Source organism: Nyctibius grandis, chromosome 10, assembly GCF_013368605.1.
Source record: "Nyctibius grandis isolate bNycGra1 chromosome 10, bNycGra1.pri, whole genome shotgun sequence".
NCBI lineage: Eukaryota > Metazoa > Chordata > Aves > Nyctibiiformes > Nyctibiidae > Nyctibius > Nyctibius grandis.
Window position 1 is genome coordinate 21,337,592 of NC_090667.1, and position 27,562 is coordinate 21,365,153.

At 36.9% G+C, this 27,562-nt stretch overlaps 1 protein-coding gene across 8 annotated transcripts in view; it reads right to left on the reverse strand.

Moving 5' to 3' along the window:
- Positions 1-27,562, reverse strand: part of ARHGEF3 (Rho guanine nucleotide exchange factor 3) — a 137,837-nt gene that overhangs the window by 4,613 nt on the left and 105,662 nt on the right. For 6 of the 8 annotated variants that reach the window (XR_011048835.1, XR_011048833.1, XR_011048836.1 and 3 more), the window contains 7 exons: positions 15,382-15,489; positions 8,419-8,589; positions 6,615-6,677; positions 6,182-6,278; positions 6,005-6,081; positions 3,811-4,068; positions 2,488-2,658 (listed from right to left, as the gene is read on the reverse strand). Coding sequence is in view for 4 of the 8 variants with exons in the window: in XM_068408707.1 (XP_068264808.1) it covers positions 2,488-2,658; positions 3,811-4,068; positions 6,005-6,081; positions 6,182-6,278; positions 6,615-6,677; positions 8,419-8,589; positions 15,382-15,489 (945 nt within the window). In the remaining 4 variants the exon portion in view is untranslated. Of the gene's footprint in view, positions 1-2,487; positions 2,659-3,810; positions 4,069-6,004; positions 6,082-6,181; positions 6,279-6,614; positions 6,678-8,418; positions 8,590-15,381; positions 15,490-27,101; positions 27,316-27,562 lie in introns of those variants that run through there. The other 2 variants (XM_068408709.1, XM_068408711.1) reach the window with 1 other exon arrangement.

Sequence of the window (27,562 nt, forward strand, 5' to 3'; positions counted from 1 at the left end):
TTCAACAGTTAAAATAAGGATTCCTCTCTTCCCACTATTTAAGTCTTATGGCGCAACAGCATGTAAGTATGTAAATACAACAATTTAAAAACTTCTAAAATTATTTTTTCTGTCCTCTTCTCAGTTTCTTATGTCATGATCCTAATTAACCTTTTCTAGTGTTGAGGCCTTGAAATGTGCATGACATTTCAAAAGCTCTCTCTACAGCAGCATGCTCATACCCATTCTTCTTTCTGACACCCACTTTAACTTTTCTCTACTGCCTGTGTTACTAAGATACAAGTGATCTTATTTATCCAAACATTTTCAATGAACAATTATGAGCAATCTTTTTACAATTCATGTGCTGCTCACAGTCAGCTTCACCACAGCTCTTTGAAGCTCAGAAAATTACTTTTGCTCCTAGGTGGCACAAGTCACCTGTTACCATCTTTAAATTATGTTCCTCCTCACATTTTGCAATCTCCAGTGGCTTCCAATAATAAACAAACAAACTGAAATTCATTTCACTTGATATCATGCATTTAAAGTAATTTTTGGTTTTTCACTGCCAAAATTTTCTTCCCAATCATGAGTAACTGTTCTTTACTTCTAAAGATGACCCAACTCTAAATCTAAATACATGCATTATTTGCAGTCTTAACACAAGACAGATCTTCAGATCCATTTAGCTCACTGTCCCATCTTCCAGCAGCTCATGTTTTCAGAAAACTACAATAAAAGAGGTAGTTATAGCAGAAACCTTTCCCAATATGCCTTGGCAGTCTTCTGATACTGAAAAAGTCCATCTTCATTCTATTTTTCCACAACAGATGCCTCATTTTATATCTATGAATAGTCCAATTTTCTTCCAGTTGTGCCTCTCAAGTCTTTGAAGGACACACACCTAAACTTTTTGTTTGTTCCTTATTCCACAGTGCTGTCATCTTTTGTATTAACAGTGACTCTATGCAGAGTCTGGTAAAGAATCTATCCATTATGCATTTCAGTTTATACGTTCGGCAAATGGCTACCTTCTCATATGAATGAAATATGAAAGAAAACAAAAATGTATGAGATTAAATATTTGAGGTATATACAGGTATGGATGTTAGCTTGTTGAGTAGGGATGGATTTTGTTGTTTTTTTTTTAATATTCTAAACGTACAGCAAAAATACCTTGTTTATTTTGAAACTCAGCTTTCAAACTATCATCCACAAAATGTTGCAGATTATTCATAATGTAAATTTTTATTATGGTTGATTTTAGTGGAAGTCATATGAAACTGCTTTCAGTGGTAAGATCTCTTATTTGTTGCAAAAGCTAGTACTCTGTCATAACAGGTGGAAAAGGAGACTGGTGACGTTAAGATATAAATGATCTGTTTTTCAGCCCAAATCAAAGAAATGCACAAACATAAAAATATCCCACAGTGTCAGTTATATTCAAGGAATACATCAGTGTGGAAACCTCCCAAAAATGCTGGAGAATCTTAAATACTGTTAATAAATTGGAAATAATATATTACATAATGTTATGCTACCAAAGAAAGGCAGGGGTAAGTGTGGATGGAATGAAGTTCACCAGAAAGATGAAAATTGCCAGTTTCTTCCTGCTAGTTTGCTATACATTAACTACCTGATCTTTATCAGGTGAACCAGAAACCAGCCTCCATTTTGTCTTTCCATCTCAGCCGTATGGTAAAGCATGAACCTTCATTTGTATGCATAAACATGCTACATAGAAGCACTCCCAATGCTGAAAAATGCATTTAGAATTCCGCTTACTTTGTTTGTGTTTTTTTTTAATAAAACTTTCACAAGCTCAGTTAATGAGAAAAAGATCTTTCATTCTTTGTCCATTCAAAATTTCATGTTGTTTCTATTTAACCTTGGGAAAAAAAATACCTAACAATGACTGGTTTCTCTTCTATTAATATCTCTACTAATCTGCATGTTTTGGTTGTTTTGTTTTTTTTTGTTTTCAAAACTGAAAGGTCAGCTTATGACACTTATCAATAGGGCAGACTCCTGGAGACTGGAATTTGCAATATCAAATACCAGATTTCTCTGGTCAATTAACTTTTGACTTCAACAAGTAATCAAGTAAAACATTCTTACTAACCACAGCCTTTGACAGATCTAAAATTTGTTAGTACATTTTGTGTGTCATTATAGACATTACTATCATGTCTCTGAGACTACAAATATGTTTCTTCTTTGCTTTTTTTTCCTGCAAATTTTATTGACATTTATCAGATTTACAATTTAACCAGGGTATTGTTAGGTCCCCTTAAGAGACAGAGACACATACAAGCTTATTATCTCCATAAACAGATATTTGACTGCTAACAAAAAAGACCAGTGTTATCTGTAATAGTTAGTATTTATCAACTTCCTATATATGAGAAGGTGATGTTTCTGTATGTATATTCACAGCTCTTTTAGGTGTCATGCAAAATGAAGATATCTTTAGAAGCTATTTATGACAAAATACTTATTCCTTACCACTCCCCTGTTGTTCTTCAGTTCACCGTGACAACATACAACACGTGAATTATCAATCAATGAATCCCTTTGGCCTTCTTCAAGATAAATAAGTCTCTCTTTGTAATACTGGCATTCAGATTCACCAGTCTTTATGTTGATTTCAGCCACTATGCCCTGAATTATATTTATCTACAGAAAAACAATGAAAACACAAGAACTTTAATTAGACAGTCCAATATGCAGAGCCATCTCCTAATAATTTGAACTGTAGCTACAAGAAAATAAATTTTAATTTATAGTATTTTTTTCATTATGTAGAAAAGCAATGATTTTTGTTTGGGTTTAAAAGAATATGCACAAGGGGAAAAAGTACCTTACAGATTACATCTAAATGGAAGTATCCAAGCTTTGAATTTAAACCACAGCTGTCCAATTTTACAACAGAGAAGTTGAGCTGGGCAAGGGATTTGGGGAAGGAACAGCAGAACAGTAGTGGTCAGGCAGATGTGTTTTGAAGCATGCACTTTCCAAAAAATGCAGGGCTGTAATTTTTCAGCAAAGAAATACTAAAATGTACAAAATATTCAAGTCTAGGCAAATCATAAATTTTGTCCTCAAAATATTAATGAAGTTTACTTATATTTAAATACTATTCAAAAGCAGTTAAGATACTGATTATATTTATTTATTTTATTTAGAAGCCTGTTTCAAACAAAGCTGCTACAGTAAACTCATTTAATCCGATACACATTTGCATGCATGCATGTATTAGTTGGATTTATATATATATATATATGGGAAAGAACAGAAATCTTAGAAACCTTTCAGAATATCTGAATCAGGTCCCTTTCTATTAATAAGGAAGTTTTAAAGCCTTGGATTTATCCCTCTGGTTTTACTTCAGAAAGCGCAACGCTATTCCAAATAAAAAACAGAATGAAGGCAAATTTCAGCAACATTCCCACAGATGATAATTAATCTAGATTCAGAGGTTATGTAAGGTCTCAAGCCAGGGAACAAAACTTATTTAAATGTTCTAAAACCTGAAATCTCCACATTACCCAACTTAGATTAGAATGGAAAACAACGTTGAAAGGTAAATACAAAATGGATAAGGATCAGACAAGAGCTGTGGAACACCTCCATCCTCCCCTTTTCTTGGTATCACTTTGCTACTGAAATAGGATTTAATTGCGGGAGCAGGGCTCGATATTTCACATATTAGTTTTGGCTGTCCATTAAGTATTAGCATTTCCATATTTTATGTATTGTCCCTTAATTCATTAATAGCTAAAAGTGCTATAATCTTCTAAAAAAACCTTCAACCCAACAGTAACTCACAGCTTCTTCAAGGTGCTGCTGATCTGGATGATCGTTTGGTGTGTGTCTCAAAATCTCTCTAAGTAGTAATGGGTATTTAACCAAACGGCTTCTTGGGATGTCAAGGAAATTCCAAAGGTCCAGTTTGCGACTAAAAGGAGACTCCAAGCAGCGCTGTAGGAAATCTTGGACTCTGTGATCTTGTTTCTTGTGATCCAATAAAGCTTTGGCTGCCACTTGATTGCTGCAGTAGCTGTCATAGGAGTTTAGGCATGGAAGCTGAGGAAAGGAATAAATTATTCTGCAGCTGAAGCAAAGCACAGTTTGCTACACAGAAAGTTTCAAGTGATTCAGGATGTCAGAACTCATGCTGAGAATATTTTAGCTGGAAATTTATCCACAATGTATTGATGATAATGTTTCCAACATATATAAGGTTTACAAGGGTCCTCTGACCACCTTGCTCATCATTTAAATCATTTAGAAGCACTAGCTCATCTCTCAGTTCCTAGATATAACCAATATTATTCCAAAGCATTAAAAATATCCATGACTTAAGACTGAGCACTAGTTAGTGCAGGCAATAGTTGAATATAGAAATCTGATTTTAATTATAAATGGAAATAACAGCCTAGGAATGAGTACTCTCATACCTGGCCTTCTTTAGATAAGCAAACTTCTATAGTCAAACTTCTATATTGCCCTCAAGAACCTTTGCGGCGGGCGGCAAGGAAGGCACAGACTCTGAGATCGAGGATGCAAGGGCCTGAAGCCGAAAGGCCTAAGGCTTTTTATTGTTATGCTACTACTCTATTTAACTGCTACAATGCAGGAGCCAGACTAGGCAGTTCAAGATAACATCAACATTCACACGCTAAGCACTCATCACTCATCCTGGGAAGAGCCCACAGTGTCCTGGGCTCAAAACATCAACAACCATTCCTGTTTTCAGCTCTGTGTTCAGAACTGGCCTTCAACACATGTTTACTTGTTACATGCCTCAAAGAGCCCTGTGAACTGGTCTCGGCTCCTTTATCTCAGAAGCAAGCAAAAACTATTCTCAGTGCAGTGTTCCCAAGCAAATCTTATGCTCCCCAAGTAAAGCACAGCTGTTTGCAGACTGAGGGTCTTCCACAAACCTTGACCAAACTAAGATGAGAGAACTGTGCCTTAAATCTGAAAAAACTACCTTGTACGTTGATTAGAACAACATATCCATTTACAAAAACTGCTACATTATCATACAATTTTATGTAAAATCTTCAACAAAGGAAATTAGTCTCAGACAGATTTGGACCAAGAGAAGTCCACTGGTGTTCAAACACACCAGAAAATAAATATATTTAAAATTACTTTGTGCAAAGAAAAAGAGATAATTTTTGACACTTACAAGCTTATCATTAACTACTTGCATTACGTACTAGCAGCGATCATGTTACTTTTGTTCCAATAGGCCACTGTTTCACGCAGAGCTGCTAAATATGTTATTACATAATCCCTTACAAATTTCAAGCCCTTTTTCCTGATAAATTTCACTACTTACATATACTTACAAGTAAACTTTTCATATATCTAAATCCTTTAAAAAATAGTTCTTTTCTAATATAACAAGCAATTTTATCAACAAAACTAACAAAAGCTATTTTCAGTGTTTATCTTGTTGGATGCTAGTGAAAGTGAACTTACCGACTTTTTCTTCTCTGGGGCAGTAATTGCATCTCTCTTGTATCCCTGGCTGCCTTATTTTAACAAGCTGCTAGAAAATTAGTATCTTTGACAGCACTAACAACTACCTGTTACCTTGCCTGGAAGTGACTGACATTCAAAAATAACCGCAGGGTGCCCTTACACAATGTGACTGTTCAAGCTTCATTTCCCCAGGAAATGAGAATACAAACAGGGGCAGATTCTTAAATTATCTATATCAGACAAACTCTAGTCTGACTCTTTATTTTTCTTTAAAGCATATTAAATACTGCTCGTCTCCTGAATAGCAAAAGCTTTAAAAACAACATCCTAGTCTAAATCTTTTCATGGAAAATCCCTGAAAAGAGAAAATATTCCGTTATGTCTCTAACTAGTTGCCTTACCTTTTAAAAACACTTTGAGAATATGTTTTGACATGTTACGCTATATAGGAAAAGAAATTGTCTGATAAAAATTATGTTGCAGGTCCAAACTAAAATCCCCAAATTGATTAAAAACTCTGCCTTACCCAACCCACAAGGATATGGCCAACATGTTCTGTTGATCCATCAGGTTTCCTGACTTCTTGAAGTCGCCTAAGAAGATCTGTTCATGATGAAAAAAAGAAAAGAAACTTCACTTAATGAACCAGATGTCTATAAATCTATGTGCAATAGTAACACAGACAAAGACTATTTAGTTTTACCTTCATGTAGGGGAATTAGAGAGTCCAACGTTCCAAAAATTTGGTTCAACTCTTGCTCTGTCATTATGGAAAGTTTAAGCATTGGGTCATGATAAGCCTAAAAAGAAAAAAGGGGAGCTCTGTAATTAATATATCATCAGTAGCTGAAAAATTAGTGATAGCATTTAAAGGTCCCTGTAAGTAAAACCAGACCAATTGCTGAGAATATTTTAAAGTTTCATAACCATATTTAAAACTATCAATATCATATTTAAAAAAAAATTAAAGCAGCACATGTAAGTGTTTCAGAAAGAATGGGAAAACAGAAATACATTTTGTTTTTTTCCCCCTCTTACTGTCTTAGCAATTACAGAAAGCAAGGATTAGTTTAAAAGTTATATGAACCAATGATTAATGTTTGTTGTGTTTTGTTTTTGTTTTTTAAAAAACATACCTTTTTTGCTAACTTCAGATCTTCTATCAAGTCTTCTTCTCCCTGGGAAAGTTCAAAGATAGCCTATAAAAAGAGACACAAATATTATAAAATATCTTTCTTTAGTCTGTACTCAACTTGTTGCATCGATGTTATATTCTGAATAGCTGTCTTAATACCATGCAGCAAAATTTCTCTGCTAAATCTAATTGCAGAAATAAAATAAGGCTTTATTCCATAGCTACAGAATCATGTGCAGTATTTTTAAAAACAGAGCTTTATCAGAGTGCTCATAAAATGCCTCTCTGAAATAGCCACACAATTATTTTTTTTCAAACGAATGTGTTTCCAGATGGGGGAGCTATATTCAGTGTGATATTTTGACCCAACTATATCTTAACCATTTATACAACTATTTGCATAGGAGTTTGCGGTGTTCCATTGTAACACACGCAGTGGTAAAAGTTCCAGGTGGTCTAATAAGTAAAAGACAGATCTTCTTTACAACACTTCTTTGGTAGTGAGCACTTTTATTTTGGTACCAGTTCATTTTTTTGTTATGAAGGCTGAGCTCTACTTAACTGTGCTGATATTAATTACTTCTCTTGAAGCAGATCTGAGACTTTAAAGCTGTCAGATTAAAAATAACCACCGCCCTGATACACTGGCTTATCAAAAGACCATCGTATCTGCTTATTACATGATCTCATTTTAAACTGGGGTACAGTAGAAGTTAACAATATTTTGGTCAGTAAGAATTACTAACTTTACAGTCAAGGCTCTCAGCCTGCATAAGTCATGGGAGAACATCTTCAGCTAGTGCAGATTCTCCTGGCTTGATAATATGCATACATGGAAGGCTGATAATGTGAGTTAATTGTGAGTTATAATAATGTGAGTTAATTGACAGCACACGCATGGAAGTGGTTCAGGTATTCTGTTGAGGCAGGCAGTGTAAGAACCAATATAAAGCAGAAGCCTCATGCAAAACTTCTTGGAATAAAGCTCATTTATGTGGGCTCCTTGAAAGGTTCTGGTTCCTGCCCCAAGACACTAATGACTGTTATACTATGCAAACAGTTTCTACAGTTTATTTTTCAATAAGCTGCCTTTGAAGTTCTCAGTTTTAAAAGTGATTTCCTATGAATTCTTGTACAATGTTAAAATCTGCACAAGAAACACTTGACATTACTGTTGTTTGATTTATGACTCAGTCCCTGAAGTATTCTCAGGGAGATTGCACAGGAGCTGTGTCATTGGCTGTAATGTGAACTATTTAGAATTTGTCATGTACAACACATTAAAACCACTGACATACTCTTTGTTTGCTTTGGAAGATACATCTTTTGATCAATATTTCATCTTTCTAGCACTGAAAACTTCCTCAAAGACGCTCTTTTCCAACAAGGGAAATGATTATGCATTTCTGTGCATACATATCGCTCGATGAACACCTGTTCCTGAAAGAGCATGCTCATCTATCATTACTAGAACAACAAAATGAAACATCAAAATATCAACCATCACTACAGAAACTGTCATACAGAACATGCACACACATGCAGGCAACCACAATACAATACATATTAGTAACTTCACATTTATTAAGGAAACCTGATGAGCTGATTTTAAAAAAGAATATATTAATTTAATATAGCTTGGATTATAAAGACTAAGGATGGAATTCTGCTTCTAGTCCAGGTGGTGACGTTCTGTTTAATTTCAGGAAAGCTTCAAGTGCTATCCTAATGCCTACTAGCATCCCTCAACTCCATGCTGTAAAGATGACTGTTGAACATGAAATTTATGGTAAAAAAAATTATACCTCTTGACGCTTGATTTCTTTAGATGTAAGCATGTGATTGACACAAACATCAAAGGTCTCACTCCATAGTTTGCTGTCTCTCCGCTTTGTGTTAGCAGGGGGCATATTTCGAGACCATGGTCGTGGACTGAACAGATCTGGGCGACTGTCACTTCGGAAACTGATAGAACGCTAGAAACATATAGAAGAATAGTTTTTATTGTTAGAACAGTTTCACATTACACAGTTTTTTCCTAAGGATTTTATATACATAATTTAGTACAACAAACGTTATCTAATTAGTTTTTACTGTGACTTAATAGCAATGTTTAGTACTGGGAAGGTAAGAGAAATTATTTTAATACATCTTTATAAAAGGCCAGTACTTCCATTCCTGCAGTGAACTAGGTCCATGTCTGGTTCTCAACATGTTTAAAACTATACAATGCATTCATATACCACGCAACAAGAATGAACTACAGAGATAATGGCAGAATGGTACAACACACTAATGTAACTGATCAAATACAAAGTTTCAATTCAGTAAACAGACAGGAATAATTCATGCATGACACATATCTGCCTCATTAGATCCATAATACTTAAAAATTTAGAAATAATGCAAATTTTAGAGACAAAACTAGTATGAAGACTTTCTTGGTTCATTCTGGAAGAAAGATTCAATTGTTACACAGAAGCTCTGGAAAGCTAGGACAGCAAAATCTGGTAAACTCATCTTGTGTATCAGCTGAAAGTCAACAGAATTGTTGGGGTTTGTTTATTTTTGGGGAGCGGGATTGTTCAAAGATGTCTGTACTGAGAAATAATAGGTCCTACCTTGAGGATATGAGATGAAAAGGTGCATTACATCAAACACTTATTAATGGTTTAAGAAAAAAATGTTTTCTCAGTTGGGCAGAAAGAAGGTTCATAAAGTGAGACTGCCCTTCAAAACCTTTCCTCTTACCTTAATAAGTGATGGTAATATTATTTTTTTTGGTAAACTGTCAGAATCATGGAAGATTTGATCAGTATAATCATTCCAGATATGTCCATAAGCAGGATTAAATAATTAGCGCTATAATGCTCTGACCAAACTGGTTTTGATACATAAAGAAACCCTTTCAACTGGTAACATCCTGCCTCTTCAGACGTATAACGACATCAAGAAACTAATTCACACAGAAAATTGTGAAATGGATATCTGACTGAAAAGAGAAGAATAATCACATTATCTTTAAGGAAAAGGTATGTCAATATTCAGATTTTAATGTTTATGACAAGGAACAAGCCAGATTCTTTTCATAACACTTGCTCCTACTTATTTCTTTGCGTTTGAAGAAATGTGTTAAACAATCAGTGCTAGTAGATAGCAAATTATGAAATACCAGTATTGTGTTCTACTATTGTAGAATCTTTATTAACATTTCTGGAGCCTCTAAATTCTGATGATGTGTACCAGCATCTCTGTATCTATTATGTGGTCTGGTCTTAAGCATCAATAAAAACAAGTCCAATTTTAAGTGAGACTTCAGAGTTCTATTCACCTGTAGACTCTTAGAAAGAGTTTAGGCCACAGATAGATACTTTATGCTCTCACTGTGTTATTTTGTAAAGATTCCTTTCTTGCTTCATTAAAATTAGAGGCTGCTTTTTGAGGTCCTACCTCTGAAATGCCTCAAGTATTTCACATTGTTGAAATACTCTACATTTTTGTTGTTATTTAAAACCTGCCTTACATAACACAATTGTCTTTCAATTGCCTTGGGTTAAGAATATTTAAAACAAAATAGATTCTCTTAATTTCCAGGTTGAAAGCAGCACATACAAAGTACAATATTTGAAATTCTCCTCTGCAGATAAGAGCCCATGAAATGCAAACAGTGCCTATTAAATAAGCTTTTAAAATATCAGAAGACATATTATCTAAATAAAACCTGTGCCTTTTAACAGAAACCATTTTGAGCCCTACTTGGAACTGACAAAACCCCTAGAAATAAACACACATACATATATATACCAACCTTCCAAAACTTTGCAAGTCAGGTGCTAGTCTTCCTTCAAGAGTTAAGAAGATAAAGAAACACACGTGAAATTACATGCTTAATTTACACTTGTTATAATGATGTATCATGGAACCAGTTATTTTCACATGCAAATGGAAAGACTGGGGAAAAGAGGCAGGTGTGTTGCATCCACAAATCCCCAACCATGAGAATGCAGCCAAGCAGAACTGTTGCTATTCCATGACCCAAGGTGGAATGCCCCTTTCCATGCATTCCCATATGCATCCTCCAGTATATAGCTCCTTTGTTTGTGGTGGTGTTCTCTTAAAGGAATGTTTTATGTTGAATGAAGAAAGTACTTATAATGAAAAGCACCAGATAGACTAATTTTTTAAGTAAATGCCTTGGTCTTGCAACATTTTAACAGTCATATATGATGTTATAAAATGGCATGCACCCATACCAAAAATACATACAGTGTTCTGAAAAAAGTAAGCTTTCACATTCACCGATAGTAATGTTTCTTTATGCTGCATGAGAATGCTTGATACAGACCTATATGGTCCTCCCTTGTGCAGAGGGTCTAAGAGAGTCAAAAGGAAACCAAACTCCCCAAAATCCTACTTGCTTGCTTAGCTTCTTTGCTACCTGGACACAGTAAGTCTATATTTAATTGATTTCTCTCATACATCAGCCTTTTAGTTAACTATACAAAGTGTACCTTCCTTAATATTAATAAGGAGCATTAGATTGAGGGTATTTATTAGTGGAAAGGGACAGAAATGTTTTGAGCTGTTACGTAACAGTGAGGACAAATTTCACTTCAAGAGCGAGTGGTTTCTTTGTCTGGCATGTTTCCTTCTTTTATTCACTAACACAGCAAAGGCAAAAAACACTGACTGACTTCTTATCCTGGTACACTGCAATCTAGTTAGGCCGGGAATCACATACTTCAGTGTGGAATCCAAGCTTATTTTAACATATTATCTTCTCCTTTGCATATCTGTTGCAGAAATTGGCTTGTAAAACTATAAAGAGACAAACTAACACATCACCAGGGAAATACTATTTAATGCTTAAATTAATACTTTGTCACTTGAGAGTCAAGCGTACTCGAATCATCAATGCTGTAACAGACAAGAATAGAAACGAGATGTAAAACCTGACATATAAGCCTAATTAAAGAAATCACCAAATAAGTTATTTAAATAAAACTCTCTGATAATTTAAGATAAATGTACATCAGTTTAACTGTCTCAGTTCTACTACTTTACCCATTTTCTTGCAAATTAAACAACCTATTTCAGTTTAGTGGAATAAAGCCCTAAACCGAAGTTCTACCAAAAATTTTTAAAAACAAGTTTAAAGGTACTCTGGATGGTGTCTTTGGTACGTGCAAGGAAGGGGAAAAAAAAAAAAAAAAAAAAAAAAAAATCAGTCACGTGATAGAATTCCGTGAAGGAATTGTAGGAATGTCAAAACAGCATTTCTACGTCTCCAGTCTTAAAAATATTTTCCTGGTTTCTGGCTTCCTTAAAAAACATGTCCAGTGTACTGGTTAAAAATTATGCCTATCTGGGATTATTAAAATTTTCATACAATTCTAAAAAGTGAAGGAGCTGGAGAAGAATCCAGCCCCAACCCCTGATTTTGTTTACTGTATTTATCTGACTGCAATAGCTTTCAGCAGCTGTTACAGGGCTGTTACTGTGAAGGGTCTATGTGTTACTGATGTTAATTCACACAATTAGCGAACCTTCATTTCAGCTTCAGTAAACAAACAGCTACATGTACTGGGAAAAGGGCACTACAGATCAAAGTCCTAGCATTCAGAACCGATGTTAAAAAGAGTTTTCTTCTTCAGGATTTTTAGAAATTTCTGCTGTTCTAAGATAAAAATAATTTGGACTCCCTACTTAAATTCAAGACACACTGATGAAAACTGAATTTGCAGAGGAAGCTAGCCAGACTTTAATTTCTCTCTTCAGCATCAGCTGGAGTTCCTTTTCTGATCCTATTTTCAGCTTTTAAGCTGAACAGCACAGCTGTGAATAAAACCAAGCAGAAGCAAGCGGATCATCATAATCATTAAGTCTAGCTTGATGCAGACTGAAAATACAGCTATGAAATAAAGTGGTTTTCCAGGTGGATAAACAAATAAGAATACCTGCTTAGCATTTGGTATCCTGCAGATATACAGACAGACAGACTCAGTCAGAGATGAAGCTAACAGCATTGTTTTAGTCAGTCTACAGTGCTGTATGTGCCAGAAACAGTGACTACAAATAGTCAAAAAAACCCACAAAGAAAGCTGGAAAAACTTGATGTGTTTTGTTACTTGGTATCCTTGTGGAAAAGTATTGGCAATAATGTGGAAAATAGTAATAAGACACAAAAAAAATCATAAAATACCTCTATAATCAATGAAATATGCAAAACATGAAAAGTTGCTAAGAACATGACTTAAAAAGACACTACACAGATCTCAGACACAGAGGTGTTTCTCTGCAATCTGCATGCAGGAAGTCCATTAATATAAAGTGGAAGTTACAGGTACAGAGGTAAGGAAAATTATGCACAATAAACTCTTTTTTTCCTCTTACATGTATCTTCCATTCAGAAAGAATATATAAGAAGGTTTGTTTGAAGTGCCATAAAGGAAACTCAGAATTTTCTAATTCCTTTTATTGATGATGTTGGAGTGGTGTTTTTGGATGGATGTTCTGTTGGCTTTATTTTATTTGGGACTTTTTTTCCAGGGGAAGAAGTTGTTTGTTTTGGACATTGTAGTGATTATTAATAGTTTTCTTCATTTTACAGATCAGAATATCTAGCAGCAATGCAAGAAGAAACATGGATTTTGACTGAAATAACTTAACAATAAAGATACATAAAAGTTCATCCAGTCATCTTTTTACAAGTATTACACCATAAAAAAAAATCCTGCTCTATACTGTTCCACAAGGCACAGTCACAGCTATGTCAATATATAATAAAGTCAAAAAAGCTATACATGCTTCACAGAATGTTTCTAAATAATTCCAAATGGGGCACTTGAGCACAAGAAGGTCAGTCTTTCCCCCCCTCCCCCTGTTCTATTGTTGCTGACAAAATCAGGTAAGAAGTCAATTTACAGCCAGCCATGAAGGCAGTTTTGAGAGACATGCCCAGCATTCACCACCTGGAAATGGATTCAGACCTAAGATTTGGAGAACATACAGGTTGATTTCTCATTGCAGCTCCTTCAGGCACATAGTTACTTAGAGGAGATGGTATGCATAACATCACTGTTTAATCTGCTTAGAAGCAGACAGTTAATTAAAATGTATTCTTATAATCAGTATGAGCAGAGCAAGACAGAAATGCTTGCAACAGTAGGACTTGCAACAAAGCCACTGTTTTCTCTTCCATTTTTGTCAAAATTTGCCCTGAAACACATTTATGTAGCTCTCATCTCAGGAAGCTGCTACTACCTGCATGAAAGGATAGTTTGTTTCAGATAGTCTAAATCAAACATTATCAAATACAATATTGTACTGGACAACGCAGTCTCAAAGGCATTCACTACAGAACGATGGCGTAGGTACTCCAATGAGGACAACAGCTGGCTGAGGCTGTGAAAAGGGAAGCGCCGTGCTCAGAAGCAGTTTAGCCAAAAATTAATTCACTTTCCGCACTCCTCACAACTGGAACTAATGTAGTCCTTTCAGAGTTGGGCCAATTTTTTCCTGGAGGCAGACTGTGGAGGAGATTTATACACCCCAGGGAACACAGGCATCTCTGCTCTAGTCACGCTATAATACACCTTCTGGATCAAACCCAGACTGAGGGGAGTTCAGCCATTTTGCCTTTCCTCCAACCCCACACATGCGGCTTTTGAATGCAGATGTCTGCACTTTGAAAATTGTAGGAACCAAGCACAGGGAAAAAAACCTGTAATATCTGTTTTCTAGATAACTCTCACTACAGAAAAATGGATTTCCCCCCTCCACCCATGACTGTTATTTGTCATAAGACTCCTAGCTCTAAGGTTTTATTTCTTTCCTCCTTGAGATTAACAGATAACTTCAGTAATGCTCTAAATAAGCTACTCTTGATTAAGTGACATTTTTAATACATTCAAGATATTTTTATATTTCCTCTCATCAAAGAAATCAAGCTTGTTAAATAATTTTCTTCAGATCTTATACACACCTTCTTACATAAACTGTTTTAAAGAGCAAACAGTCTGGCCGCCTAGGCCAGACTCACAGCTGCTCCCAACAGTTTGTCACTCATGATAACCATCAGGAGTTGAGCATCCAAGAGTTTTGCAGTTTCTAGGTCTGAAGGCACAAATACTTTATAAAGTTCCATTAGTCTCTAAGTACGTTAAATATTATGCACTTAACCTATAATATAGAAAATGCAATTACAAAATTATCTAATTTCTAAACTGCATTTAAAATTTCCTTGCCCTTTACTAATTTTCAGCAGCAGCTTCGGAACATTACTTTTTTCCAATTGTTCACCAAGTCTTTTGTTTAGGCAAGGTCAAAGTTCACTACACAGAAGGAAATTTGGCAGTCCTACATGACTAACTATACCAAAAATAACATTTTCAAAGAAACCAACCAAAGTTAATAGGAAGTGTCATGGAAAATTCTGTTCATCAAATTTAAAAAGCAATCGTAATCCTTTAGTATAACAACTTTTATATGCTACAGGTGCAATAGTTTTCTTACTGGTAATTAAAAAACATCAGTTATTTGGACAGAGAAGTGTTTTTTTCAGGTGAGCGTTCTGAGCTTTTAAGTTGAGTGACTTTGTAGTCATAAGTTGCCTAAACCTGCCTGGCACATTACAATAGTGTGTGTGTGTATGTGCGCGCGTATGTGCAGCTCACATTCCCATGCTAACCCTGGAAGAAATTGTGCCTCTGGATGCATTCCCCTTTCAGCAATGCAGTTTGATGCAGCAATGCATTTCCTGTGATTACCTGAAGCGTCTGGCTGAACCGCTTCAATGGAGTGGCCCGTACCGGAGGAATGAGACTCGCTAGTGATGTAACTCTGGAAAGCGGCCTGACCCGTTTGTTACTGGGCTCCTGTAGCAGGGGGAGGAGGACAAGGGAAAGGAAAAAACATGGGGGGAGTGAGAGCATAATCAGATAAACATTGCAAACAGTGTTGCTGATTTTCCTAAGAAAGCATTTGTAAAAAGCAAGTTTGTAAACCTGGTATATAATAAACAATAGCAATTTTAAATGCTGACAATGACAGATTACACTTGGCTGGTATATACAGGTCCTGGAAACAGCTGAAAAATGTAATGATGGAGAAGTTGTCATGGCTGGGAGCAGGGGAAGGGCTGAAGGTAAAGACTAAATCATTTTATTATATTAGCTCATTCTTAAAAGAAATTTTCAGCAGTGCTCTGCAGCTAATGCATGTTATGATAATCTTGTCATTGAAAGGAATATTTTCAAATACAAACAATTCCATTTGTTTTTCTGCCTCTGGCACTGCCAGCATGTGACTCAATATTGAGTTAAATGTATATTATTCCAGAAAATAGAATTTAGACAGAAATCTCTAACTGTAATTGTCCTTTGAGTGCATGTTCCTATGGAGATGCTTATATATACAGGCAAACATATTAATAACATGTTTACATATATTTAATTTTTGCATAAAACAGAAAGGAAAATTAAACAAAAGTCTACCATAAAGCATTCAATTAAATGTTCTGCTTTTCATATATACTTTTAACAGCAGTTATAATAATATATAAGCACTTCAATATAATATGCCAATTGTCCTGCGTATTTAAAAAAAACACGTTAACAGAAATTGTAACACAAGAAAAAAGTGATTGTAAATACATAAAAATAGCACAGTTACCCTTGGCTTCCTAACCTCCATCTGACATTTAATGGATCTTGAACAGCACATGCAAAAGGCAACTTTTGACAGAAAAAGAGCCAAACCTTCCAAGTGAAGTTAAAAAACCCATCCAGCATCATATTTCAAGGACATCCTAAAGCAGTTCATCTTTCCTTTTCAGCCATGCTTATAAAGTTTGTGCAGGCTTGCCATGCTTCCAATTTCCTAGACATGGCTTTAAGAAAATGAAGCATGCATATTATCCTTTTGTTCAGAAATCCAAATCCTTCTGGAAATAATGCAGATTTGTCATCCTTCCTGATACCAAAAAATAATAAATCTCAGCAGCGATGACCATCATCTGTATTAGTAGCAAAAAAATCCTCTTCCATTAGTACAGCAACAGAGAAAAGGTGAGAAGCAGCTACATATTTAATTTGCTTCTCAGCAGGCAGACCTGAAAATCCATAAATGCTGGCTGAGATGAGGGACAAAGTGTTTAACCCTCTAGCAAAAATAATGTATTCCATCGCATATGAAACCTGGCATTAAAGAATTTTAGCAGCCTAAATCAAGTTATATCCTTATCTTCACCGTTGCACTGCTATTCATATTCCTTCCTTTTCAGCAACCATGTCTTTGACACAGGTTTTTGAAGGAGTATTTTTTTTACGTCACTGCAGCACCACTAGCATACTTATTTACACCATCACCATCACCATCCCCCACAAAAAAGAAGAAAATCTTTGAGATTCCACTGTAATTCTTCTCTAACTTGTGGCTCAGCCATCAGCTGTCTCTTTTTTATTATTATTCAGAATGCCAGTCCTGGTGCAACAATAATATCCCATGGCAGAGCCCGCTTGTTATGAATTGTGCTGCACTGCAGTGAAAGGACATGAAGTCCCAGACAGAGTCAGGCAGTGCTATGCCAGCAGCACAGCTTTTGCTAGCAGCTCTACCTTAGCAGCAAAGATTACTTAGGCATAAATATCACACCCTGAAAGCAAAATCTAGAAATCAAGACTGTATGGACTTACCAGAAGACAGGGAGGGTGATTAGGATTAATAGAAAAGATTTCTCCTTCTTTACTGCTATACCCTTTCTGTTATCTTATCTATGCTGCTACATATATGTTCTTTGGTCAAAAGACAAAACTCAGGCAAAAAAGCACAAATTTGATCCATACACCATCATAGCCATATCTTGCTTGAACATTAAATGCTCCTCACAGTCTTACAGACCTTTTCCACACACATTGTGATCTATTCACAATTTTGCACAGTCTTTCAGTCTTAACTTAAAACAAAACTAAGCCCAGAAGCCCTTGGATAATTTTCTGAGGAGTCTACTGACAGCAAATGAAAAGACAAAAGAAGTAAATCTGTATTTCACTGCATCTCTGCAGCATTTCATTTGAGTGCGTTGCAAAAAACTTGAATGAAACTTCCCAAGTAGTGTTTAAAACTAAGTAAGGAAGAGCAAGTCAGTCTATCCTTATTTGAATAATTCCAAATACTGTGCATGTTACTGCAGCTGAAGTTTATTAATTACTACTCAAAGCCTGCAGGCTAAAAACACAGACCAGGACCTAATTTGCTCTGCCATGTGGGGCACATAAACCTCAGGCAGCTGTGAAAACTGAGGCACAGCATCAAATAATCTTGGAGAAAATCAGCCTGAGTAAAAAGAATGGAAATCGCCTTCTTTCTCTTGGAGAGTGAGAGGAAGTGAAAAAAAGAAATACTATTTCCTCTTCTTCATGTCAGACAGCCCAAAGGCTCTCTGAAACCTGCACTGTCTCCTAGCCAAGGATGCTTACAGTTCCAGGGGGAACACCATGAAAACCCATGTAGAGCTTCTCGCCGTAAGCCACCAGAGGCCAGCACTTCTCCCTGCAGTCAAACGAGAGGCAGATAATGGGATGTGGAGGTATGCCTGCAGAGGCCCTGCTCCTTCTGGCTCAGCGTCCCCCTTTATCTTCGCCATGTAGTGTATCATATTCTGAGCTCACACTGAAAAATCTGATTAGAATTCAAAACAGCTAAAATACGTAGTTCAAATTAGGAATTTGATCTTATTAAAAGAGATGAGCATTATTACAGGATTCTCTCCAATAGAATTATTTAAGATAATGAATGGTTTCAGAAGTCTAAGACTTTACACCTTTACCAATTAGGACTGAAACTAAATCTTGTTAAGCATAAGTTCTTAATTACGGTGAAAGCTTTCTGCATACTTCTAATGTGATTTTCACCCCACCTTAGAAACAGTCTGTTAGGTTAAGGTAGGCAGCTGGAAGTGAAAACTCAAACCTTAGTGTTCCAGGTGTCATCTCCCTCAGAGAAGTCTAACAAAAGCAATCAGCACTGAGTCACCCCCTCCACTGTGGAACAGTAAAGTTTGTCCAGGTAAGGCTTTGACTGTGCAATGAAAATATAGCACTACCGGAGCAATTCTAAAACTGTAAGACAGTAATACTGAAACTGTGAGCCACTCTTGCAGGATCACAGTTATTTCTGTTGCATGGGCTACATCCATTCTGCCTCTACCTCCCCTTTCATCAATACCCTCATTCTCAAGCAGCGTCACCTCTCCAAACCAGCACTACAGAGAAGGTGAACAAACTACTGAGGCCAATGATGTGGACAGGGAAAAATTCCACAGTCAAGTGTATAAAAAAGTAAGTTTTAAACAGATGGTGGTTTTTCTCACCAAGGGCTCTGTTCTTCACAAGCAACAGATCAAATGGAAAGAGGAGTGTGCAAGCTGTGCTACTTTACCCAGAGATACTGTCCAGAATCTGCACTTGCACATTAGTCCAATAAGATCAGGGAGCTGCACTCCAGATGCTGCTTCCTAAGCTGCTTCTGGTTTGTTTTTTTTTTTTAAGAATAAACTGCTTGCAGTTAGGAATTCCTAGTACATGTATTCATTATTTTACTAATTTGCCTCTGAAAAATCTCTGATTTTCTAGTTAACCAAGGGTCCCACAATCATAAAATCTTTTGGGGTATGAATCTAAGCACGTAGGAACGCAGAACTGTGTGATTCCAGTGTCTGTCTAGCATGAAGAGGCTCCAGTAAGGACATACCGTCCAGGAAGAATGAACATCATATTCCAGGTCTGTACCTCTGATTGTGCTCAGAAGACTCAGAGCTACCCAAAGGCATCACCCCTCCTGCCCCCACTCCCAATTCAGGGAGTTCAGAAGCAGACGCGATGGAGAGATGGGATTTAGCGGCTGGATCCACTTGCAACAGCCATCACCTGTCCAGCCTGGGAACCGGGCCAAGCTATGACACAAAAAAAAATCAGGAGTTACAATGTTTTGCCTGACCTTTTAAAGTTTTTATTCTTGGTATTAAAAAATAATTTCAGAGTTTTGAAATAAAACAAAATGTTAGACTGCATTTTCAGAGTCACGAAGGCTTGCCGAAACAATATGGGAAGTAAGAAAACAAAAGATCCAGAGTACAGTTTGCAGAGTTTCCAAAATGTGGAGCTGGTATATGTGAACAAGTAATGTTAATCTGACAGGGCTTTAAATTTTATATAAGGCTAAATAAAGCTGAGGGAAACATGAGTGCAGGAACTTCAAAGGCTGAACAGTCAAGTGAAGTCAAATTAATACCTGACTAGGCTAGAACAAAGAGCACATGGCTTTTGGAGGGAGCTGCATATTTGAACTCAAGATGACTTTGGTAACATTTGAATTCAGAGAGCAAAAAATTAAAGTTGGAAATACCATGTATATATGCCGCCTCAAAAAGAACTCTTGAAACTGTGAATAAACTGATAAAAGAAGAAAATCTGTGTCCAAAATCTGGATGGTTCTGGAAACCAGACAGTGGACATTTCAAACAACTACTATGTCCTTCTGAGAGAGTACATTTTCATAAGATACTTTTCTGGGGAATTCATAGGAAAAAAGATTAATCACAATGGCATAATCTCTGACTATCACCGATTTAAGACAGGAAACGATCAGATAAGAAGTTTCAAAGATGCCATTCCTCACCATTCTTCTAATTTGGCATCAAGGACACAGTGCCCTAGATTGCTTCTTCATTGTAATTTATTCAGTAGATCCTATATATACGTACAATTGTATTTCTAGTATCTTCTACATATTAAACTCTAACCTAATGGTTTAGACTGCTGAGTAAGAAAGGAAAGCTCTAGCTTTTAATGTATAACTCTCCAAAAATTAAGTCTTCTGCTGTGGGACAGCTGAGAAATGTGTACAGCAAGCAGCTTCAGCTATAGTGCTACAAGGAAGCCATACTCTCCTGAGTAACTTCTGCCAACTCCCTCTTCAGTAAAATCTAAGTCTTTTTGCCTTGCATAACTGAATGAGGTGTCGCTTTTTTAAACTGTGATATGGTCATTTCAAAACAACAACATCTTGGCAAAAACATAACTTTTGTATCATTACTTTTGACTCTAATACACACAGACTACTATTTAAAAGCCTGACTCTCAGCATACAGCACCCATTCCTGGGGCAAGCTAAGCGTTCAACAGCTACAGAAGCATGTCAAAGCAGAAGATCCTTTGAAGAATTAGGCACTTAACATTAGTTGCAATGTACAGACAGCTAAGTTGATGTTATTTTTATTTCTTCGTTAGTGAAACTGGCATCTAATAATTTGATATATTGTATCCAATAACACACTACACCTTTATGAAAAGCTTCTAGGAGGCTATCTAGGGGAAGAAGCTAACACTTCTCATGCTCTTCATCCACAAAACAAAACAACTCTTTTACTAGTATATGCAAAGAATGAAATTTTCCCGAAGTTCAAAGCAGAGTGAGTTAAATCCGTTTAATAGTATCGATTAGTTTTCTATACATTGTCATTCAACAAGGCCACCCACAGGTTAATTATCACACTTTGAGGGATAGATTACTCTAGCAAAAGATTGTTTTTTATTTTCTAACGAACAGAAGGAAAGGAAACAAAAAGAACTAGGCCAGGTTCCCTTTATATTGCTGGCAGAACAACAAAACCAATGACCTGGATATCACATACTGAAGAGCACTCAGTAGTAGTCAAGGTGCCACGTAAAAGGTCTTCATTTGCTTCAGTACCTCATTTCAAAATTTTTTCACTCTGTGCTCCTGACCTGCTTAGCCACTGATTTCCTCCCAGTGAATAGTAAAAGTGAACGTATGTTGAGTGCTGGTATGATTGTTTTTCCACCTGACTCTCCCATCTCTTATCAGCAATTTCAACAGCAGTCTCCATGTTGGAGAACTGGTGCTGAATTTGACAAACAAGGGAAAAATATTTTCCTGAGGGGTCATTCCACTTGTGTCTTTAGCCCATGTGCAGCACTACTGTGACAACATTGTGTTGCTTTTTCTGATTGTATTTAAAAACAAACTCAACAAAAGGAACCTACAGAGATTTTTAAGGCAACCCGGAAAATAAGTGCTACGTGAAAACTGGCACAGGAACGTAGCATTTTAGAATATTAGAATTTATCCCGTTCACCTTCAAAGGCAAACTAACCTTCTCTCAATCCACATACAAAACCACTGAAACTGGCAATACTTGTTAAAAACATCCTAACTTGTCAGAGTTCAACAAGTTCTGAGATAATTATTTACAGTAGTAAATCTGGATTTGGGGTTGCTAACTTTCTTGACATTTTATAAAAAATATGCTGGTTATTTTTTTCCCCTTTTGATAGACTTTCTGTTTGTGAACCAAGACAAACAGATATCCAATGCATTCATTCTGTGCTATGGGAGCATTTATTAGTGCAAAATGTTTTAACTTAAATTAGTCTCAAAAGAGTTAACAGTGTAATAAATGGAAGACACTATAAATTGAAACAGTACAGTAACCTTTGTTTCAAACACAATTCATAAGCAGTGCCAGCAAACTAAAACAGAACCACTCTGTTTCAGACTTCGTGCAACTGGCTAAATTTCCATACTCCTATACTTTAAAGGTTGTTAGTTTTTAGTCAACTTTATAAGGGTAAGTCAACATTTGTCATGGCAGGAAGCCCAACATTATTATTTTTATTAGTCTGCTACTAGTTCAACTGGCCTCAGATTAAACAGTTCTAATAAATGCCCCCAAAACCTGGAGTTTAATAAAAAAAACCCCACATTCAAGCTCTGTTCCACAGGATGTTATCCGTATTTAACCTTCAGCAGGATAAAAAAAAAAACAAAACAAACAAAAAAGGTTAACATAGAAAAAACAACTTTTGTTACAAGAGAGTCTCTTAATACAGCAAACACTTAACCTAAAAATAAATTAAGCCAGGCATCTCAGGCTTTTTGCACCTTCAGAGAGAAGCAAATCTAAAACTAGAACAACATTCTCAATTGTTATTGGCGCTAATGAAGACTTTTTTTTTTAATAGTTGTAACAGGAGAGAATTTGACTTTGCTTCATAGTATCTTAGAAATATTCCGACTGGGAAATTCTAGAACATTCACTCTTCTAGAGCTGAGGCTGATGGTCAAACAAAACAAAGCAGGTGTCTCTAAAGCGATGGTCAAGCAAAACAAAGCAGGTGTCTCTAAAGCAGTTCCAACTATAGTTCAGTGTTGCACAAACGTAACTGTAGTCATCCACACAAATCCATCCTAAAAGCTGGGAGAGGCATCCCACTAGTAAAACTGCCAGCATCGGAAGAAGAATTTATTACACAATTTAAGTAAATTGATACATAAAGGCAACTTGATCCGCCAATAAATTCAGTGTATCAGTGATACACCTGTCCTTCAAATCCACAGGGTTCCATCCACCACTTGCGCTCTCTGATAGGAGCAGAAGGAGGTTTGTTCTTCCTCCTCTGCTGGTCTCTGCAAAACCAGCAAGCAAATAAAGCAAAATCCAGAGACATTTTGTTTTAACCACAGTGTTATAAAGAAGAGGACCTGGAATGATAGTCGGGGTACAATGAAAAGCCATAGAGAGAAGTGGTGAAGTATTCTCAGTTGAAGAAAATCAGCTGAAGTTTGCAACACGCTATTGGCATCACGTGTTCCTCACAGATGGGCTCCTTGCTGCAAACAGGCTGCCCTTGTTAGTCAGCACTCTTAAGACCTCAGGTTTCATTTGCCATATGCAAGACAGAACCACTGAAGTGTCAGTAGCATAAGGCCAAGTTGCATCCAGCTATCTTGACTGATCATTCGTCTGCAATATCCAGAAATCAATATGTCTACCAGCAGTTCGGAAATGAAGGCCAATTAACAGAAAAACCTCACACTGAGGTGAATTAACCCAAGTAACAGAAACTCTGAGAAACAACTGATGTAGAGTTGATTAAATTCTGCATTTCCTCTCATTAGCAGCTGCTTGTAAAGACCACCTAAGAAAGACCTTTTCCACTCTGGAACAAACTGGATATGAAGCTAGACTGACAATTAACAAGCAGACATCATACAGCAAGTTACTGAATGGAAAAATAAAGGCAAGCTGTTTGTTTCAAATTGCCATTAAGCAGAACAGCTCAGCAATTCCAAGTGTGGGGGGTTGACGTTTCCATGTCTAGCTCACTGCAGTTACACTGCACATGAACTTACCTGAAATACATCCAGACTGCAGCTTGCTAATATTTCATTAAAAATGAAATACATAGATTTACAAAGACCAAAGAAAATTCATGACTTGCAATTTATCTCAATCTTTTGGCCCCTCTCCCTCTGGCTCCATGCCTGGTTCTCATGTTAATGATGTGCCATGGCCCAGAGGCCTGTGGGTTACCCTTCAGGTTAGTTTTCCTGCACTCCCCAGACCGAATAAACATGATCCTGAGTACGAGGAAGCCTAGACCTCCTGCACATCAAAACAGTGAGGCTATTAGTAGACAACAAAAGACAGATTGCAAACAGCCCTGATTCCTATGTCTAAGATTTCTGCAGCATAAGAGATGTAAGCAGGCATACAACATACTGGAGACTCAAAGGAATTCTATGCCACCACTACAATTTTTAGAGCCTAAACCCAGGCCTGTGGGTCTGAACATCCTCACTCTGAGGAATTCATGTCTTCCTTCCCATGACTTCACATTCAGACCTTTAAACCTCAATCTGTGATTGTGCGAGCTCTTTCTTACCTGCTGCCCATCCACTGGCTGTGCTTCACTTTGTTTCCTTTAGAGGGATTGATAAGGGAGTTGCTTTAACCAGTGAAACAAAGAAAATGTATATATCATTGGAAAATACGTGGGGCTTTTTACACCTTAAAGCAAGCAAATTTCAAGTTTTACTGTCTCTGTTTTTGAATGATGAAAAAATTGGTAAGAGCCCAACACCTCTGTACCGTTTACACCTAGAATTGTACTACCGTATTTTATGTGGGACATGCAATGATGTATGTAAAGGCCTTACAGGATTTCCTACATTAACTCAGTCCTCAGGCATTACAGTGTTTTGTTGTCCTTAAACTGCATTTAGAAAGAACTATGATAATTGTACTCTGACTAGACGTACACTAGCCTTTTCTCAGAATCCAGATTTCCACTGTTCACATATATTTTGGACATTTTATTTGTCATTGTTTCGTGACTGTGCTACTTCTATGGAGTTTATACCAAGGAAGCTGGTGTGGCTTAAAGAACGAACTGTAGAGTAGAAAAATCTCTGGTCTCTTTTGTGCCATTGACTTGTTCCTCAAAAACATCCCTAGCTTTTCACTGCTGCTCTGCCAGCTCCAAGTGAAGCCCAAGAATAAGGAAGAACTAATCTACTACCCATAAGCTTCAGCTTGTTACCCAGAGACCTCCAGCTGGAAATCTCAGAAAATTTCAACAGTACAGTATATGCTCAAGATTTTAGCCTAATTTCATCTCGTATAAGTACTATTGTACTTATCTTCCAGACTATATTTTGTATTTGTTCAAAACAAACTCTAAAAGATTATCGTTTAATGAAGTCAGAGGAAATATTTTATGATTATAAGTTCTGATTTAAACCAAAACACAACATCTATATAGCAGAAAATGTGTTCTATTCCACACATACCAACATTTATGCCCAAGTTAGGTTATTAAATAAATCAACCAGCTTCAATTATTAATTATTAAAATGAAAATCACGTTTTCAAAGCCAGAAGTTCATAACACCCCCACAGAGCAAGCTAGCTTTCTGGTGTAGTAACACAAAGTTGTGGTAGAAGGCGCCCAATAGCTTTATTTAGACTTGTAAATACTAAACGGTGGAAAGAACAGCTTAACGTTAGAGCTTGAGAAGAAACGTGGATTTTTTCCTCCCCATATTGAGAGACTTCAAAGAAACAGGCTACATCCATCTGTCCTTATAAAGCCTTTCCCGAAGAGTAGTTTTTACTTCTGCTCCCTTAACCAAATTTCTGGAGTGGCAGGCTGTCTTTTCATACGCTCTTAAGACAAACAGAAGACTGTTTAAAAGTTTATTTTTCAGAATGCTGAAAGTCCATCACAATCTCAGAAAACAGCCTGAAAGCATAAGGTGCATTTTCTTATTTGTATAAAACACAAACGGAAAGATTATAAATCCAAAACAACTATTTGCACACTGTAATTTTGATTGATCACATCTGTTATTAGATACTTCCTCATGCTCTAAACTTTCATTGAGACTTTTTCTTTGAAATTCGATTATAATAAAGCTGACCTTCCTAACTGTAAGAAAGCAACACTCCAAGTCTTCAGATTTGACAATTCTATTAATTCACAAAAAACCCTTCATGCAGTAAAGGCTAAAACATATTTTTTAATATTATAGTTAGTAAAACAGTACCCTTAAGAGAACCATTTGGTACTTAACAACTTGTGGTTTACATAGATGGATCCATACACACACACACACTCAGGGTGTTACTTTTCAAAAACACACAGCTGAAAAGAATTCCAGCTTCATTAACTGCAATAATTAAATCCCTTCATGTAAAAGTACACCGAAAAGCAAGAGTGCATCATCTTCTTATTAGTTCTTAGCTTAAGCATCATGATAAAATAGGGTCACTTGGCTTACATTACTTCTACTTTAGATCCATTCAACTGCTGGAGGTAATTAATCTTTGATGTAGCTGTATTAAATGAATCCAATTTAGTAAGTTGTCTCCAAGTTACTTAGCAAACAAGACTAATAAAGAAGCTATATGTTTAAGTGATAAAAACTTCCAGAGAGAAATGTTATCCTTCCTCCAGTGTAGCTAGACAGAATCCTTAAGGTCACTGTTTTCTTTCCAAACAAGCACACAAAGCAACACTAACTAATATTTAAGTCTTTCATGAACATCTGTTCCTGAAACGTTCCACCATTTATGAGAATTCTGCAAATAAGTATGTTGAATTTGGGTTAGTTAATAAGATTTTGTAATGGCACTTGAAAGGATTTCATGCTTTTTAAGAAAAAAGAGTAGTCAGCCTCACAGAGCACTTTTCAGTTAACCGTATTATCAATTAATTCCGTGGTTTATTACTAATGAGGAAAAGACAGATAAATCTTTAAGACACCGTCTTCCAGATTCCCTCCCAGTTCCTGCATAGGTTTAACAATTTGTAAGTAATGGTTAGCACTGGAATAAAATACACATAAATGACTTGAAAGTACATATCTAAGACAGGTATTTCTCAATTAGTTACTTAAAAGATTAATTTTTATTCCTTAAAGTGACAGGTAACAAAAATCTAGATTCTTTGTTCCTTGCCTTATTCCAAAGGAAAGTTCAACATCTAGAGACGGCAGTAAAGGATGCCTAAACAAACCAGGTACCTATACATAGAAGCAAAGCATGTTACTTCTCCCCAAAGCAACACAGATCACACTATAAAGAAAAAGAAAGTTTCAACCGTATCACCAGCAGATTAAGTACCTCCGTCTCTTTAGCGGGGCTGGTCACTGTCTCCACTTCCAAGGCACAATTTGCCCTCTTCACGGAAAGGTAAAAAGGATAATCCTTGGCCACCATCGTGGCTGCCGGAGGCGCGGCTTCGGGGGTCAGAGCTGGTTCTGCCCGAGTACAAAATCTGAAGACAAAGCTGCGCCTCCCGTCCCCGGCCCTCGGCAGTTCTGCGACCGAGCTGTCCTCCCTCAGGCCCCGCACCGCAGCTCCTCCGCCCCGCTGCCGCACCGAAGGCACCAGAGCCAGCACCGCCCCCGGGCCGGCACGGGGCGGGGCAGCGGCCCCGCGGAAGGAGGGGGAGGCTCCGGGGCGGCCCCCCGCAGAACGGCCCCGGAGCGCCCCGGCCCCCCACGGAACGCCTCCCCGCTGCTGCCCGCCCAGCCGTCAGCTTTTCCCCTCCGCTGCGCCTTTACTCCCCTCTAGACCACGCA